Below are 18457 nucleotides of genomic sequence, written 5' to 3' on the forward strand. Positions count from 1 at the left end.
ACATAAGCCACCATGGTGGCTGAATTCAGACTCCACTGCTGAAGCTGGAGCTCCCCAGCATTTATCTTCCAAAAGTGCCCACCTCAAGAGAGGAAGGACTGCTCTTCCTCCTGATGAGGAACCAGGAGAGGAAAAATTCAGTGGCCTGCTAAATACTCCAGCCTGTTTTAGAAACCAGGTGCCACACCTGCACACAAGACCACCGGTCTCCTTCATGGAGGACTGAATAGAGAGGCTCTTGGGCCCTGATCTCAATCAAACTTCAAGTGGAGTCAAACTGTTCTGCACTATAGGTGGGGACAGACCAGATAGCACAGTGGGTCTACCCTCAACAGACACAGAACACAACTGCACTTGATCCTGAAAAGACCTTCCCAAATGTGGACTGTGCTTCCACAACCAATACTCCCACAAAAAAACCATCCATGAGTGAGGAGAAACAGGAGCTACTCACTTGAGAGAACTTAACATTTTCAAATTCGGGAGGAACCGAAACAGCTGCAAAAGTCCTTCATCTCCCAGATGATTATATGATAGGCTAGGATTTAAAGAAAGGCAATTAATTTTCATAGAAAAAACCCAATGGGCACAATCAGCTTTTAGTGACAAGACCTCTGAAAGCAGAACATGGGCACTCTAATCAAAACAACACATGCACTGCCCCTCTCCACTGATGACTAAAGCCTGCAGGGAAACCAGAGACTGGAATTAACAAACACAAGACAGCCAAAAACCTAGCTCAGGGCTCATCCTTTTCTCACATCCACCAAGTGACCCCTCTGGACTGACAGTGCTTTTTAATGCAGTTACCAGGGATCAGAAATCGACAGCTCTGAGAAATTATCAACCTGGACAGGCACAACAGAGGAGCCACAGGTTAGGCCTGGAGAAGCAATTGGACTCTGACATTAGAGCCTAAGGGTTACAATGAAGCTATGGCCCATGTGAGATCAAGGGACATGATTGCTTAAGAAGAGCAAAGGCTAAAAATCTCTTCCACAGGCTGCCAGGCCTAAGGGAATAGCCAGCCCTCAGGTGGTGGTACCTAGAATACATGCTTGTGCTGGGCCTTGTTCTGTCCTCAAAACCTAGATGTGTGGGTGTGCGTTGGCTAGCCTTTCCATCAGGGCTGGGTCTGCTCACGTCTTGGTGTCAGCAGACAGGATGACTCCCCACACACAGCACTAACTGAAGAAAGTGCTTTGGTGCTGAAGGTCCTTGCATGCCATATGTGGGATCACCAGCAAAAACACAGGCTCCCACCCTTGATTTGGATGGGATTTCTCAGCCTCTGCAGCTTTTCTCCCAAATGGCCCAAAGGCAAAAATGACAGGGCAAGGTTTTACAGCTTTTGTAACATCTGAAGTCAGACTAAGTGATCGAACAGCCCCTTTCTAGACTTATGTCCTGCAAACTTTCCCCTAGGAGAGCACTAGAACTGTATGTCTCCTTGGCAAAGGATATTAGCCCATATAAAGCTATGCCTTTCATAAGGCTACATCTCTACCACTTTCTCCATAGAACACTGCAGAAAAAACAACTGGCATTTTCTCAATATCCCAAAGAATGCAGATAAAGACCATAAGAGTTAAGAAGGACTCACTCCAGCTCAGAGATGCTGTTACATTCCTTCAGGACTGCACACAGCTTTTCCAGGTCACTGGCTTGAAAAGAACTGTCCGTCAGTCTAAGGGGAAAGAGAAATCAGTAGTCCAGGTCTGCAGGATTGCAAACAAGATTGTAAACTTCACTCCTTCAGAAAACAAGAGAATAAACAAGGAGATAATAATGAAATAAAAAATCCCCTTGAAATATCTTGGGGTTTGGGTTTTTTTGTCTGCAACAACGGACCATCTGTACTTTCAGCTCTTGTCTGCAAAAGGAGAATAAAGAGAGAAGGTAAAGAAAGCTTGTGGCACGACAAAGAACCAGGTCCCCAAGGTCCTGGTTAGAAGGCTTTAGGCACAACTTCTTCCTTCCTCACTGCAGCCTACAAAACAGACAGGCGTGCTCTGTGCTGGAATAAGAGCATGATCTGATATCCATCTGAACATGGGTCCAGCTTAGGATGCATTTCTCTAAATACCAGTAGAGAACCCCCCCAACATCACAAGCTCTGTCACCACCAGCTCCCCCAACTCCCACGTGGGAGCTGATGCAGTAACTGCACAATCACCACACCAATTCTGTGAATAAGACACACAACCCACAATCTATTTTGACTCCTGTAGAAGACCACAGACACTAACCACAGAGCTTCTAGTGCTGCAAGCTGGGAATGCAACACAGTGACAAATGACTGACTGCAGGGGCCTTTACCAGCTCTCCTGCGATTCACCTTGGAGATGCAGGTTACATCAGCTATAGGATCCAGAGACAGGACATGCATGAAATACAATGAAAATTTGTCATGCTACCTTATTTTTTTTGAAGCACTAGGTGTCTGGTTTTCATCTCCATTTTGTTGGTCATCAGTAGAGAACACAGGCTCTTCCCTAGTAAGTGAGCACAAAACCAGACAAGGGTAAAACATCTATGCTTTAGCAATTTGGCAGGTCCCTGGGGCTACCCTGGCTCTAGCCCACACCCATAGCTTGCCAATAGCAAGCTCTTCTTTCTTTCTGTGAATAACCAAATATAAGCATGCAGGCAATGGGGAAGGGGAAAAGACAGATTTCTCATCTAAGATACAGTTTGATGGAGAATTCAACTTTTGCCTAAACATGTTTTGTGAAAAGAGTCCACAAAAAGAGTCTGTGCAAAAACCTGACTATTCATAAATAAATGGAGCGTCGAAATCCTGAAATATCCAAGTTTGAAATGTCACCTGGTGCCTTAAAGGAGTCACAGATCATGTGTCTCAGGCTGTCACTCTCTTTCAAGGACAGCCACAACAACTGGGTTGCATCCCATGATAGCCCTGCTGTTCCTCCCTGGCTAAGAGGTGGGATGCAGGTGTACTGTGGGAAATGCTATTTTACAGTGGGCTCAGTCCATGGAGAACAAGGGCATAAATAAATGAACCTACAACTCCAGGAGCAACAGAAACCATTTCTCAAACAAAACATTTGGGTTCAGCTGGTTTGACCCATAATTTTCTAAGGGGAAAAATTAAACTTCAAATTTATTTTGATTTAGGAGTACCATGATCCAGAATGCAGAGTGTAGTGAACTAGATGGTTTTAACATGCAGAGATCTCTGAGTCTTTTTGGAATTTGGTTTGGAGGTGTGGGGTTCACTTGTTTTTTTACTGTTCACTATTATCAGATAGCACAGCTGCCACTACACAGCCTGCTTTACTTAGGATAATGTCCCCTAAAGACATAAAACATAATCGAACACTGTAGAATGCAGTGGACAACTTCCAAAGTGGCTAAGAGAACCAGGACAAAGTACTAGAGAGGAAGGGGGGCAAGAACTGCTGTGAGATAAGCGTTACCCTTGGTATCTAAACAGGATGTAAGAACTAAATGAGATGCTGAGAAAACACCATTTGCACACACACACTCTACCTAGGAGGAAGGGAAGCAAACTCTGTGTCTGCTGTAAACCTCAGGACTGCAGTCTCACAACAATGGCTGTGAAGAAGAGAAGGAATCAATCAATTTTGGTTATTTACAGGACTTTGTGTTTTAAGAATGCTTGATTTTGCTCTGCAAAACTCTTTGGTGACACCAATCTCTTAAAACACTCCCAAAGCAAGCAAAAAATAATCTCCATTAGTTTTAAATCCTGGTTGGATCAAACTATGCAATATGAGGTGACCCAGTTTCTCTGAACTATTAGAGAAAGTGCAAACAAAATAGTTACACCTGAACTCCAGAGAGCTTCCAAGGGAAAGTAATAGGAGAGAACTTCCAGTTCCACTCCGGGAGATGTCACCAGTTCTCATACTCCAGAGACCCTCTCTCCAAAACTTCCCAGGGCAGAGAGTAGGAATAAAACTGCCCCCACACATGAAAGGACACATACTCCTGTAACTTCTCAAATTCTGGTTGATGGCTCAGATAAAATCAGCTTACAGCAATGTATTACCAAGTGTCAGTGTTAGTAATCATCTTTGGACATGTTCTTCACCTGCCCCACTTCTGAGCCGACTCAACAAAAATTTCAGAACCTAACTCTCAGACTTGTATATTAGGATGAACCTCGGGAATGATTCAAGACCTACGTACCTGACTTGTACCTCCACCACCTTCTGGCAGGTATTTACTGACTTCAACAGACTGCAAATGCCATTAACAGAGAGGTGGTTTTGACTGAGACTAAGAAAGATAAAAAAGGCAATTAGTTGATCACTGAAATTACACAGGACTGTCCTAGTAGAAATTATCATCAGTGTGCTGCATGCTTGAACCCAATTCACTTCAGAAGTGGCACGGTGAAAAACACACAGGACTACTCCTGAGGAAGGGGTTTTAATGAAAGGGCACTTCAAATGCATTTAGACCAGTTTCCAAGCGTGATGCTCTGAGGAAGTGACCAACTTCAGCCTGAACAGTCTCATGAGCTGAGTCTCATCCTTCCTTAAGAGTGCTCAGAGCTGCTTCTGTAGCACTGGTCTGGGTGAGTTCTTTGCCTCCTGGATCCCTGCTAAGCATCTCTGTAGGGTACTTGCCAGGCTCAAGAAAAGAGGGCAATTTGGTTTTGTACAAGGCAACACTTACTCCAGCTGCTTTGAAATTGATATCCAAGTGAGGCTTTCCAGCAGGCAACTGCAGCCTTCATCTCCAAGCTTGTTACCTGATAAACTGAGGCGTTTTCCAGTTAGTGGGGACTGTTTTGAACAGCATAAACAACAAAGCCCTCAAAATCTGCTTGCTTTCCTTTTCCTACAATTGCTTTTTTACCTGGACTGTTCTTCTGTCCCAGATCAATCTTCCCTGCTTATCTCTGCATGAAGCAACTTCAGACAAAGACTTTTATCCCTAGGACAACATGATTCATACTTTAGCCCCCAAATCACCTTACTTTTGAAAACCTACGTGGAAGTACAAAACAAGAAACCAAATGAGTCAGTGTCTACTGGCCTCCTGGAAGGAAGAAAGGAAGGAAGAAAACACTGGATGACAAAGACCTCCAGATCCCAATTCAAATCAGTGAGCTAGAAAACTGGGGTTTGAGGTGCAGTTAAATTCAAGATACAGTCAGGACTGAACTGTGTTGCAACAGATATTCCAGCATTTTCCAGGGCACACATTACAGCCAAACCCAGGTGGCCTCATATACAGGCAAATAAGGAAAGGCAGGGATGATACTCATTGGAATGTGTGGGTTTTGAAGTAGATCTCTTGCCTTCCTCCTCTAACTTCTCCCAACAGAGCTGGATGGCTTTAGAAGACAAAAGCGACAACACAGAAGCAATCTGTGTCACTCCACTGGCTCCGAGGATTTGCTGGAGGGGCTGTGTCTCTGGGAAAGTTCCATACTGCCTGCAATGTGCAGCACTGCTTCGTCAGCAGTGTCTGCTCTGTAATGGGCATCTCTGGTTACAGTCTCAGGGAGCCAGAGGCTGCGGCTGTCACAGGAATCAAAGGTTCCTCAGCATTCACCTCCTGCTGAACCTCAACAAAAATCCCTAACCAGGATCCCACCAGATGTAACACACAGTGCTGGGACCCTTCCTTGGGGTAAGGCCCCATGTCTCACTGCCCTCTACATATAACATCCCCTGCTCCCCACCACCTGCCTGCAGCCACTTAGCAGGAAGGAAAGGAGTCACTTACTCCACTTCGGAGAGAGAGGGACAGCTCTGGAGAATGGCAATGATTTCCTCTGCATGTTGGGAAGACAGGCTGCAATCCTGCAAGCTGTGAACAGTAAGCGTTAATGAGCAGCGAGGGGACAGTGGGGCCCAGGCATTTCTGATGTCTCTCTCCAAATGAGGGCACACAGAAGCAGTACCAAGAGAGGAAGGTTTTACTCTCTGGTCTGCCAAACAATCCTTGGCATATTACTCCACCTCTCTGTAGCCAGTGCTCCAAAAGGAGTGCAGAGGGACACACTTGCTGAGTGCTGTGCCAGTGCAACACCTTGTGTCAGAGCCACCTGGCACTGCCATCCACAAGAAGGGGATGGATGCAATTGTTCCTGTTGTGCGGAGTAGTACAGGAAAAAGGAGGTAAGGGAGGGCCATTTCCCAGCTTTAACATGCTCAGATAACATGCCTGAGTTCTCCTATTTTGAGAAAGCCACTACTCTCTTCTGGAGCCTGGGCAGGAAAGAAATCTAAATGGCTCATGCCTTTGGTAGCTGTAAGAACATAGAGCAAGATGGGCATTATCAAGGGAACTCTGCCTCTCTAGGGCTGTAGAGCCCAACACACGAGAAATAAAGCCACTGGCTGGGCCAGGTAGGGATTTCTGTTGTTATTTTTATTTACTGATTCAGGTTTATTTCAAACTTTTTCATATGTGGAAATATCCCCTGTCCTTAAGGACCAACACAGCTGTTATTCTTGTCCTTCTGTAGTACCTGTCATCTGCAAACCATATTCAGCAGCAGGAATTTCAATGCCTTCTCTTACCATAACTTCACATGTCTAGTTGGAGTTACATGTTCCTTCTTCTCTTCCCACCTCAAATGCAAAGATCTGCAAACAAGCAAAATATTTGGCCTTTAACATGCCTTCACAAAATATCTGACGACTTGGTTAGTATTTTCTGGAGGTTTTCTGGGAGAAACCACAAGGTCTGTGTTCTGTCCAACCATTCCATGTAAGGTTAAATGACTTTCAAGAGCCAGAAGACCTCCATCAGGAGATGGGAGTACAGAGAGTATCCACAAGGTATTTCACTATATATTTGAATCAACTCGATAACTGAGCCCCAGTTCAAAGGCACTACTAAGATGCAGGGCATCTTGCCTTCACGTGGGATTGTGCCACCACAGGAAGGGATAAACATACCCATCTGTGCCAGGCTACCTACAACAGCACAAAGATGACTGTTCAGGCATCTGCATAGGAGCTGTTTCTAGCTGACTCGGGGGGAGGCTGAGCCAGTTTACACATGCATGCAAAATATTGTGAAGTCCCTTGAGGACTGCACAACACAGGGCAAAGGGAGTTCCCTATCAAGGAACAAGAGATTATTTCGTAGTTTCTTAATTATGGTCAAATCCACCCTTCCCTCAAAAGTATGCACAAACAGGGAGAACACAGGAGTCAGCCAGAGAAGGAGCAAAGTCTTTTCCTTCATTCACCCTCACGTTCAACTGTTTTTCAGCAGTTTTGCAATAGAAATGCAGCACTTTAAGCTTACACAGGCACTAAGGCGCTGCCTTTGTGGAACCGGCTGGTAGGTCTGTGCGAAGACCAGCTATTTTGGTTACCCTTCTCCTTGCTCAGGTGGATCCACCTCTGCCAGATGCAAGGGCAGAGGCAACCAGTTCTGTTGCTGGAGTGGTTTATAGTGACACCAAGCTGATGGTTTGGATCAGCGTAACTCTGAATATAGCATAACCCCAAGTGCAGTTTCTCACCTTGGAACTTTCCCAGATGGGCCAGAAAAATATATAATCACAGTGTCCTTCCTGAAAAAGAGATCCAAACCAATGTTAGGACACAAGTGGAAGGATGCCATTTCTTTAGTAGAGGTGTTCAGTAAGGACCAAAGCTATTGCCTGGATGCTAAAGAGGGCCTTGACATCTGCCAAGCTAGCACATTGACACAGGCAAGCAATCAAGCAGCAACATGGCAAGAGGGCAGAAGGACACTGCATGTTGTACTGGGGCTGCAGTACAGACAAAACAGTAACATGATTAAGAAGATTGGGCTGGGATTTTTTTCTTTTTTTTGCAAGACCAGCAGTTTGTTGGAAAGAGTTTCAGTAGAAACTCTATTCCAGCAAGAAAAATAAGAAAAATCTGTATGCAACTGACTTCCCTTGAGTTACACCAAGGATTAATCTTGCCTGTTAAACTTACATTGTAAGACAACCATAAGAGCTAGGATTTAAAAATTTTACCCTTTCTCTGTCATCCTGGACCTATGAAAACACCAAAACCTGTAATTTAAAGGAACATAGAGCTAGAGCTACTTAAATCCACATCTCTTCAGTAAACTTAGCTGATTTATAGCAGATTTATGCTATCTAGTAAAGAATTTCCCAGTTGATATATTGCAGAGCTTAAAAGCAAGTTTAAATTCTGTTACACAAGAAGAAATATTACACCTTCCAAATCAATTTACAGACCAAGGATAAAATGACCTATTTAAAAAATACAAAGTCCATAATACGGTGAATTTGAATTTTGTTTCAAACAGAAAACAAAAAGGATTAAAATTAATTTTGTTGACTTTGACTAGCCAAAAATTAAGCTGTAAAACAGTGTCCATTTAAAAAGTCAGCATCTAAAGAGACAACATATTTGCTTTTGTAACAGGTCTCATACATTGATTGATACCTGACACGCAGCTCAGTAGCATTTTGACACATGACGACTTCCTTTGCCAAAAGGAGAACAGCATTCAAGGAAAGATCATTGCTGCTCAGACTGTGAACATGAGGAAGAACAACACTTCAGCTGCTGGAACCAACAGCGTGCTCTTTCGTTACACAAATGCCCTCTGCTCTGCACCCAAACACCCTGAAGCACACATTCTTTTAGTTAGGGGATTTCTCCAAAACTTTAGAACTTTGTGTTTAGGACCCATCAAAAGCACTATCACATCACAGTTCTTCTCTGCAAGCTATAGCTCCCATGAATTTAGAATCAGCGACACTTCGTCTATGTGCAACAGATGAATCATTAACCAGTTTTGGGTTAGGTAGGAAATGTCCTTTATAACTGTATGATTACACAACTGACCCACACTGCAGTTAAACTCTTGCTATAACAAATCCAATTTAAGTATGGCATATTAAAGTAGTGTGGTCTAAACCCTCAGATTTAAAACACCCCTGAAGACACAATACTAGCAACCACCTCTAAGGATTTATTCTTTAATTGCACATTTATTCTGTTTCATTACTTGTTGAACCTCATTAAATATGAAACATAAGGTCTTGCTTCTACAAATTCTCTGCTTGTTCTCAGGGCCACAGAGCATCATTCCTGTGAGCCTGAAAGGAATCATCCACAACAGCAACACCGTATGTGTGCAGTAGAAATGTGTGAGGGAACGAGGCTTACAAGTTGCACTGGCTTCCTACCTTTTCCATACAATGAGCTGTGTCACTGGGGACAGGCTAGCATCTCCCACAAGCTGTTATCCAGTGTGCCCAGGAAAGCAGAGGAGCAGGTACCTCCCCCCTTCCTCCTTTTCTGCCATGCATTTAAACACTTCTAATCATACTGCAAAGCCAGTAATTAATTCCTGGGTGGGATCCAGCAATAACTGCAGGTATTTTGGATTCACCTGCTTGCACCTGGGGGTATATGGAAGACCTTTAAAGGCAGTCACTCCCTTTTAACTGGGGTAGGCAGGCAGTGCTGTGGCTTTGACTTCTGGCAGGGGCAGCACAGCTTTGTGGCTATCCCTCTCTTGTAATGCAAACTACACTGAGACTCCAACACTTGCAGCAGTTCTGCTCTGCTCTGCTTTCCCTGCTGCTGCTTAAACTGCCCCTACTAGCTTTTCAAAGGCTTTAAATCCCTTCACGAATTGGGCTGGGTCTCTCCACCTAAAAAGATGCAGATCCATGCTGGGAATTCTCCTAGCCGTCAGTCCCTCTCATTCAGCACTGTGCTGTTACAGGAGTGTTAGAAGAAGGAGTACAGGAGAAGAGGGCTAACAAAAAGGCTGGGAAGACAGGGATGGAGCCATCCTCTGTTATGCAGAGATGAGGCATCTCAATCTGAGCCTGATCAAGGGGAAGAGAGGTGAGGAGGCAGAAGAGGGAAAAAGTCATGCCAGGCACCAAGCTAAACACATGCACTGTAATTCCTCAAGAGGTGTCAGTGGTGCCAGGACTCCTTTGAGATTATTTTAAAACACCTGGTTAAGAACTGCAAGGTTGAGTCTATCTCAAACTGAGCCAGGCCTCCAGCACAGCCCTGCTTGCACTTAGATGTCTGTGCCTCAGCTTAGTGCCCCACATGTCCCCCACTAGCATCTCTAAGAGCAACTGTGACCCCTTACAGAGACATCCAGCAGCTCTGCTCTGATGAGGATTTAAACTCTCTCTGATGCTATGCTTCACTTCATAGTGGCTACCATTTTTAATAGGTTTAAGCCATTTTACTCACTCTATTTTCTTCAGCTTTTCCATTCTGGAAAACAGGTCCATCACCTTCTTCACCTCTGGATCCCGTATCCGATTGTCCTGCAAGCTGCACACAGATTCATTTACATTAGTACCCCAGGCCCCCAAGGAATGAGTGTTTGATTTGAGGGTCATTGTCACAACACACTCACTTTATTTCCTCAAGCTGAAGGCACTGTGATGAAGCCTGGACCAAGTTAGTCATCCCCTCAGCTGTCATGCTCCCACCTGTCAGCCTGCAAAAAGAAAGAATCATTCAAACCAAGCAGATGGAGGACTAGCATCCCGTGCAGCGCCTGGCAAGCCTGTCTCAGATGTGTGCCTGCACCGCACTCCCAGCACACCAACACAGAGAGGAGGTGGCCTGACTCTGCCATCTGCAACCAACTTTATACTCCTTTCCAAGCATGGCAATGCAATACTTCTCTTGATACTAGCATAAACCAAGAGTCACACATATCCATGCTGCTCTGCGTAGCACTGCATTACTCTCTATACAGTGCTGCACAGAGCAGATCAGCCTTGAGTGAGCTGATGTAATTAAAAGTGCAAGATAGAAACAGAGGACAGATAGAAAGAGAGAAGGCTCTGACCTTACAAGCAAAGACTTACTCTAATTTCTTCAGGCTCACCATTCCTTGTAAGCTCTTTGAAAGAGCAGCAGCAAAGTCATCACCACATCTCCTACTACGAAAGCTAAAACATGAAGAAAAGAGAAAAAACATAAAACCTGAAATAAGCTAGCCCACAGTGCAGGTTAAAACACAATTTAAAAAAAAAGCCTTGAATTTCTTTCTTAACAGCCATTGTATCATGTTCTTTTTTGCAGCATCTTTATATTTTCAAACATCTGTTTTAAAAAAACCCAAGCATTAAACTCACATATCAACTGCAAATATCTCAGGAGATGGCTTCTGCCTTTTGGTACAGTGACACCATGTGTAAGTGCTGCCACAGATGAAGAGTCATCCCTATTGCATGTCCCACCAGAGTAACGACCCTGGAGACAAGGGAGGTCACACATGGGCAAACCAAACTCATACAAACAGAGAGTGGCTAACAGCTCCTGTGTGATCAGGTGCTGAGTTACAAGAGGGTTGATTTCAGGCTAGATACTTTAAATTTGGGTGGCAGAGTAGCCAGTTGTCAAAAATATAAGACACAAGGTTTTTAGGGATAGTACCTCTTTTATAGAAGGAACTGGTGGTGTTGGAAAAAATAAACAAACAGGTAAGCTTTCAGGTACACAAGCTCTCCTTTGAATCAGTTGCAGAATGTACTGATTATGGGATGTATTGGTACAAAGTACCCTGGGTTGCATGTCTTCCACAGCATGTTTGGGGCCCATGAGAGCAGAAACCCACCTACGGCCCTGTTGCCCTAAGTGCATCCACTACCCTCCCCTAAACCAGAGGGAGTCAGGAACAAGCTGCAGAGGTGCAGTGGGATGATGGACATGGCCTATGGTCATTAGGAACATGCTTGAGGCAATGCTTCTTCTTTAGACAGGTTCTGTATAAGCAACATGCAGCTGAAACGCTTGGGTTCCCACTGCCCTTTGACCAACCTTCCAAGAGAGAGTGTACTCAGAGTGCTAGAATCCTGCAGTCCATAAACAAAAGCAGGCATGAACTTTAATGTGTATGAACTGAGGAATAACCCCCCTAAATCCCCTGTTCTGTTCTCCTAATGCAAGGGAACAGCCCAACCATCCTCAGGCAGCTGCCTAATCTGCTCTTTGAAAGCAGAGGACTGTGCACTGCCCTGTGCCTGCATTAGAGTTAGGATGTATCATCAGAAAGTTTTTCTAACAGTACGTTAAATGGTATTCCTATTCTTCTTAATGGAGGCAGAGAACAATCGATTACTGTCCTTTTTACAATGATATCAATATCCAGGAATAGCAATTTTTATGTCTCTGTTTCTGCTCCTCTGCTTCACAGCAGACATCATTCCCTTCAGGTCAAGGTAATTCTCACCCTAGCTGCTCCCCATCTTCTCCACATTAGTAAACTCTACACATGTTCCCCTAAGTCAAATACAGAATGAGACCCATTCCGCAACAGGATCCCAAGAGATCCTCCCTGAAAAGTGCTTCCAGCATTACAGCAAAGCACTGATAGAGAGCACCTGAGAGTGCAGTTGTCACCTCCTGTTCATCTGGTTTATGGTGATTTCACTTAGATCACAACTTTTCCATTTTCTTGCAGGATTCACCCTGCCTTTGTATTGTCAAGAAATGCCTATCATTTTCTCTCTTATCTACTACACTAGTTAGTCTGTTGTTTGATTGTTTTAATCAAAATGTACAAAAATACAGCCAGAATAGATTTATCACCTTAATAGCCTTCCATCACTCATAAATTTATTATTTCATAAATTTCTTCAGTATCAAAGTTATGCTGTTCAGATCATAATTTCTCACATCTTCCTTCTCTCACTTCTAAAACAAATACTAGGCTTGCCCCTCCAACCCCTTAGCCCTTCTCTCCACCCACCAACTCACAGCACTCAGTGTGTTTACCTCAAATGCTCTACATTTTCACAGCTGGCCAGAACCTCCAAACAGTCAATGTCCATGAGACATCCTGCAAAATCCAAGTAAGTCAAATGCTGGCTCGAGTTCATGACAAAAACCAAAGCCGACATGTCCAGAGGTGTCAGTCTAAAGTTTTTAAACTCATACTTGAAATTCAGCAGGCTCCCAATGTGCTGGGCTACTTTGAGGTCTTGCGTTTCAAATGTGCAATGGCAGAGCTCAATCACCTTAGGCCCTGTCAGATGAGTGGCTGCCAGTTTCTTAAGAGACTGCAGGATTGTGTCCTGCTTATCCTGCACCCAAGCTTCATCTTGTTCAGCTAGCAGCATGAGAAATGTCCTACATTCTTTTGATGACAAGCCTGACAGAAAGATGTGAAAACTCTCCATGAACTCGGTCTTTGCCTCATTCTTTAAAGTCCACTTCGACTTCAAAGAGAACTTCTTCTTCAGGTAGTTCTTGTCCACCCTCTTACTTACCATGAGACACAGTGCTGCAAAAAACTCCTGCAAGCTCAAGTGCACAAAGGCATAGCCAGCCTCTGGGCAAGTACCGTTCGTCTTCACCTCAAAGACAGTCAGCAGTCCATGTAAGGAAGCAAATTCCTTCACATGCTCTGGAATATCACCAACATAAAATACAAGCTTTTTATCTTCCAGACCTTTCAGTGCAAGATCACACAGACCCAAAATGGCCTTCCTGTTACAGTTCAGCTGAGCCTCTTCGCCACCCACATGCTCTCCCTGCTGCTTGTTTATGAAGATGAGAAGCATTTTGATATAAAACTGTGTCATAGTCTGAGGAAGCTCCACACTCATCTGATGTTTAAGGAGCAAATACTCCAAACAGATGCACACAACATAACACAGAGCTGGGATGAGGCACATGCTGAGGAGCTTGGTGTTGTTCTTCAGGTGAGCAATGGCTTGTTCTTTGAATGAATACTGATGGAAATAGCGGCTGACATATTCCTCAACCTTCTCATGGTCAAATCCCCAAAGTTCTGCTAGCAGATCTACTGTGTTTAGTAAGAAGTCAGGTAGTCTCTTAGGTCGGCTGGTGACTAACACTGTGCAACCAGGCAGAAGCTTCCCACGACAAAGGTCTGCAAAGAGCTTAGATATGGACATAGGGGAGGTAAGGGTTGGGCGTCCATTAGAAGAGGATGACATGTCCATGTTAGCTGCAAACTCATCCAGCCCGTCAAAGATGATCAGTGTATGCGAGGCATTTTCCAGGAGGTACTGGAACACTGCATCAGGGCTGTCTTCTGGCTGAAGGAAAAGGTCAAACAAAAGCTCCTTCAGAGTCAATTTTCTTTTTAATAAATTCAGCTGCCGAAACTCAAACAGGAAAGTGAAGAGAAACTGAGGTAGTGCACCTTCTGCCCACTTCTGACAAATCCAGTGCGTTAGCATGGTCTTGCCTGTACCTGGTTTACCAAACAAAAAGATCACCTTTGTAGTGCCTGATGGGACTACACTACGAAACAGATCTGACACTTTCATGGCTGTATCTGCACATTCTTCTGGTTTGGGAGCACTTGCCACACCCTCTCGGGGTTTATCTGTTCTCTCTTTTAAGCGGGAGGCTTTGCTCTGCTGAATGACGAGGTTGACAAAGGCTTGGTTGAAGGCCAGTGGCTGTGTTTGCTCCTGTGCTGCTCCTCCTGCTGCTCTCCTGCTTCCATATCTCTGGCGGATAGAATCGATGAGGAGATGCTGGTACTTTACAGGTGAATCTGAGAGAGAAGACAACAGAGTGAGTATGAGGGTGAAAAAGTTAGTTCTGAGCCATGACAGATCCAAAATACTACCACTTATACACAGAGAAACAATGGCCCTGATCAGAGGTTGCTCCACAGAGCTAAGTAGAGATGACAAATTTTGAACACATGAAAATAAGCCATAGTTTTTCCTATTTTTGCACAGGGGCTGAAGAAGAAAATTCAGGGAAAAGGTGAAACAGCTTTATATAAGAACTAAATCTTATTAAGATGAGAATTAGGTATTAGTATATTATGCATATAATTCCCTGTTCACACATGCTGGTCTTGTGCCATGCTTGCTCAGCTATCTGCACCTTGGGAAAGACATACATAGCTTTTGCTTTGAGAATTTGAGATCCCTGATGGTATCAGCATCTCTTTGTTGAAGAGAGAACAGTGGTGATAATTAAGGGTGCTCAGCACCTTCTGAAAAACCCCATCCTCACTGCTGTTAAGTTTGCTGAGTTTTGTCAACAGACAAGATCTGGCCTCCTGGGAGCACCTCCTAAAGAACTTTCCTGCATGCAAGCTTTCAGCTGAAAACTGGCTCCAGCCCAGCTGCCAGCTTTGCCATGCTTCCTGTGTTCCCCAACCAGACACTGGGCAGCACTGGACTGTGGAGATTACAAGGCTAAAAGCAGAGGTAGAAAAGGGTAAAGAAGGGCAGATGATGAAGGAGAGGATGTGGACACTGGTGTTATACAGCCTGCAGGTCTGCTCAGGCTACCCAGTCTTTCCTGGAATCACTCTGGCTCAACTTTGTCATCACTCATCTATTCAGTTATTTCTCTACTTTAGAGTGAGCTGAAATCATAAGAGTTTTCAATGTGCTAGAGAACCCATGGAGCCTTTAGTGTGTTTGAAATTGTCATATGTCTCCTGATTTGGTTAAAAAAAAGCAAACAATACAGGGATAACCTACAACCGAATGATTTACTGGCATATCACACTTTAAGGGAGTTCTTAGCCTATGCCATCTGCATCCCTTCTCCTCAGGTAGATTTAATATACCTCTGAAATGGAAATGGATGCTTCTGGTTATTTGCCAGGTCCCATTGTCTGTATATTTTAGAACCTGTTGCATTAAGAATTTATGCAGCTACTAAACAAAAGTTTCCCTCAATGTGGGAGGTTGATTTCTTGGGTGTTTCTGTAAAGAAGTTAAATAGGTCCTCCCTCAGAGGAAAGCACACCACCGCTTTGCTTCTGGAACACGTACATACCTAGTCGTTGCTGTTTAACATCCTTATCACTCACAGAGTTGCTACAATGGCGACGCTGAGCAAACCCTGAAAATTGAAAAGTCAGAAACATGTCAAAAGAGCATTTTGAATGGCAGCTTATTAAAGCTGGGCAAGACTCTATAGCAAAGCATTTGGGGAGCTGAAGACGCAAAATTGGAGAGACAAAACTATTTGCAAATTCAAGGTGAGTTTATAGAACTGCTTTTGCAAATGTTCAAGTAAAAGCAGAGGTGCATCTAGCTATAGAAAAACAGCTTGGACTGGTCCTTATGAGGCTAATCCACGCTCTTGTCCCACCTCAAATATGCTACAGCTCTCAGGAGTGACCAAGAGGTGTGGGCTGGTTTAAAGACATTCAGTAATGAAAATTCCAGGCAATTCATTCCAACACTTCAGTTTATTTATAGAGATTTTCCTAGTGGATAACATCAGTCTTGCCTGCCACAGTGTGATCTGCTACTTCCCTGTTCTATCCACTTGAGTGTTCCTTCAGAGAAGTCAAGCAGGTCCTTCCTCTTCCCTAGGACACATGATCAGCTACAAGGATTCAACATTTATCTAATATTGGAACATCACTTTGCGCTTCACAGAGCTGTTAATATCCAAATCTTACCATTCTCAGTCAACAGCAGCTGGAACATCAGAAATAGGGAGGTACAAGCTGCTGGTGGAAGCCTGACTTTGAAAATCTTTGCAGGAAACAACATGAATTTTAAAAGGCATGTTTTGCAAGAAATGTGTTAGGTTTAGCAAATGATGCTCAGATCCTTTTACTCAATCCCCTCTTTTGCTTAGAAGTACAGTGCTAAGTAGTGCCAGAACCTTAGCAAAAAAACTATCATAACAGCCCACCAAAAAGCATCCTAGAAAATTACCCTACTGGCAGCACAGCAGCTGCTGGAAAGCAAAAAAAATGAGGTATGTCCAATTCTGGGTTTGGCGGAGCATACAGAAGTAGAGAGAGCATTAAGGAGTACAGGCAGTCTAATCAAGACTTTCACCACAAGCACTGCAAAGTTACGTAGGGCATGGAGGAAGTGGTTCTGAGCATATGAAAGAAACCTGGCAGATTTGAGACAGATAAACCAAATAGCAGTACCACATATCCCAGCAACACACTGTAGCAAATCCCACAACCCAATTTCTTTCAATTGTTCTCCTCAGGATTTAAGGCCACACAAAGCAGGATAAGGCTGTGTGATGGACCTCAAAGAAAGGAGGAGCAGGAAGTATCAATGACTAGACATATCTCAGCTCCACAGAAAGTTTCCTTGTGAGCAAAGCCAGGTGCCAATTCAGCCTCCACAAGGTCAACCTCCACAAGCTCAGCTGGCCAGGGAGCACTGGGTAAAGGAGCTACATATACTGCTGTGAAAAGCTGCCCTGCATTTTCCAAGACTGACCACGACCACCTCACTGGTGAGTCTTTTTGTAGGCTGGGCAATATATCTGCCTTGCTTTGAACACAGCAACTGCTGTTACTCTGGGGAACAGGGCAGGGATAAGCTATTTCTGGGGAATGCACAAGCCACAGATTCCCAGGGCTGTTTATAGTGATTAATTCCCTGTTTGTTTATGGTGTGCTCTCAGATGGAGAGAATGGGCAGAGCTGAGAGAGGCTTGAGTCTTTCCTTTCTTAACTGGTCCTAGTAACTTTCAGCACTATTTTCAAATTTCTATTCTACCACCAACTGGCAAGATTGACCACCTACTCACTAGGGCAGCACAGCAGCTAGCAGCAGCAGTCTGTCTGCAGAACAGAAGGGTCACTTTTGTTTTCAAGATCTGAAAACTGTATATTACACACAAGACAGATACCGTATTTGCAGTGCTGTGACTCAGAAGCAGTCTCCAAGTGAAAAGCAGAGGCAAAAGTGTCTCTGTGACCATATGAACAGCTGGAACTGCAAAGGGTCGGTTGGGAGCTACGATTTAAAATGGGTAACACCAGCAGAGACAGGCAAAGCAGGGAGTGCTCACTGCTCAGGCAGCGCAGTGCTAAGCGCCTGCCTCCATCTGGCCAGGAGCAGGGAATGCAAAAAGCAGATGCAAACACACAAGTTATAAGGTACCGAGGGAACTGGCAAACCTCAGCAAGTACCAGAGCCAGCTCTGTAAGAAGATCAAGAGGAGCTGGGCTAGTGTTTCATTTTCTGGAAACTGAACATCTGGTGACTGAGGAGGCAACTCAGAATTTAGCAGCTTCTAGTTATTCCAGCAGCTATTACATGAGGACCCAGGGACATCGCTCAGTGGTGGCACATACCTTCAGTATTTTCACATTGCACCGAAGGCTTCTGATGGACATTTGGATGAGCGATGCCGCTGCAAAGTGCCAGGGGAAGAGGAGGGATCTTGAAAATAAATCCCTCAAGTAATGATCTGCACTGAGTAGGAAGGCCTCAGTCCCAAATGCACCCCTGAAGAAAGCCCTAGAACTACTATTACCCGTTCTTTTAAGCTCTGACAACTCTGCAATGGTTTCTGCTGGATCAGCTCCTCAATAGTCTTTCTGCTCGTCCTTTAAAAGCCAAACCAACTTCCTCCACCTAGCAACGAGCAAAGCACAAAAAGCAGAGATTTTGCAGAATGGGAGGGAGATTCTCTTGGCTAGAGAAACTAAAATGACCAAGTTCGTTAGCAGAGTCAGGGCCAACAAGACTCTTCTGAAATTCAGGGAGAGAAAACAAAATGGG

The 18457-nt window shown here is 44.3% G+C and overlaps 1 protein-coding gene across 8 annotated transcripts in view; it reads right to left on the reverse strand.

Moving 5' to 3' along the window:
- NLRC5 (NLR family CARD domain containing 5) overlaps positions 1-18457 on the reverse strand; it is a 51603-nt gene that overhangs the window by 24565 nt on the left and 8581 nt on the right. For 7 of the 8 annotated variants that reach the window (XR_007506662.1, XM_049805038.1, XM_049805033.1 and 4 more), the window contains 15 exons: positions 15741-15806; positions 12735-14490; positions 10823-10906; positions 10363-10446; positions 10194-10277; positions 8397-8498; positions 7484-7534; positions 6528-6593; positions 5728-5811; positions 4669-4752; positions 4177-4266; positions 3514-3579; positions 2418-2495; positions 1604-1687; positions 455-538 (listed from right to left, as the gene is read on the reverse strand). Coding sequence is in view for 7 of the 8 variants with exons in the window: in XM_049805038.1 (XP_049660995.1) it covers positions 455-538; positions 1604-1687; positions 2418-2495; positions 3514-3579; positions 4177-4266; positions 4669-4752; positions 5728-5811; positions 6528-6593; positions 7484-7534; positions 8397-8498; positions 10194-10277; positions 10363-10446; positions 10823-10906; positions 12735-14490; positions 15741-15806 (2863 nt within the window). In the remaining variant the exon portion in view is untranslated. The remainder of the gene's footprint in view (positions 1-454; positions 539-1603; positions 1688-2417; positions 2496-3513; positions 3580-4176; positions 4267-4668; positions 4753-5727; positions 5812-6527; positions 6594-7483; positions 7535-8396; positions 8499-10193; positions 10278-10362; positions 10447-10822; positions 10907-12734; positions 14491-15740; positions 15807-18457) is intronic. The other variant, XM_049805037.1, reaches the window with a different exon arrangement.

This window comes from Accipiter gentilis, chromosome 7, assembly GCF_929443795.1.
Source record: "Accipiter gentilis chromosome 7, bAccGen1.1, whole genome shotgun sequence".
Taxonomy (NCBI): domain Eukaryota; kingdom Metazoa; phylum Chordata; class Aves; order Accipitriformes; family Accipitridae; genus Astur; species Astur gentilis.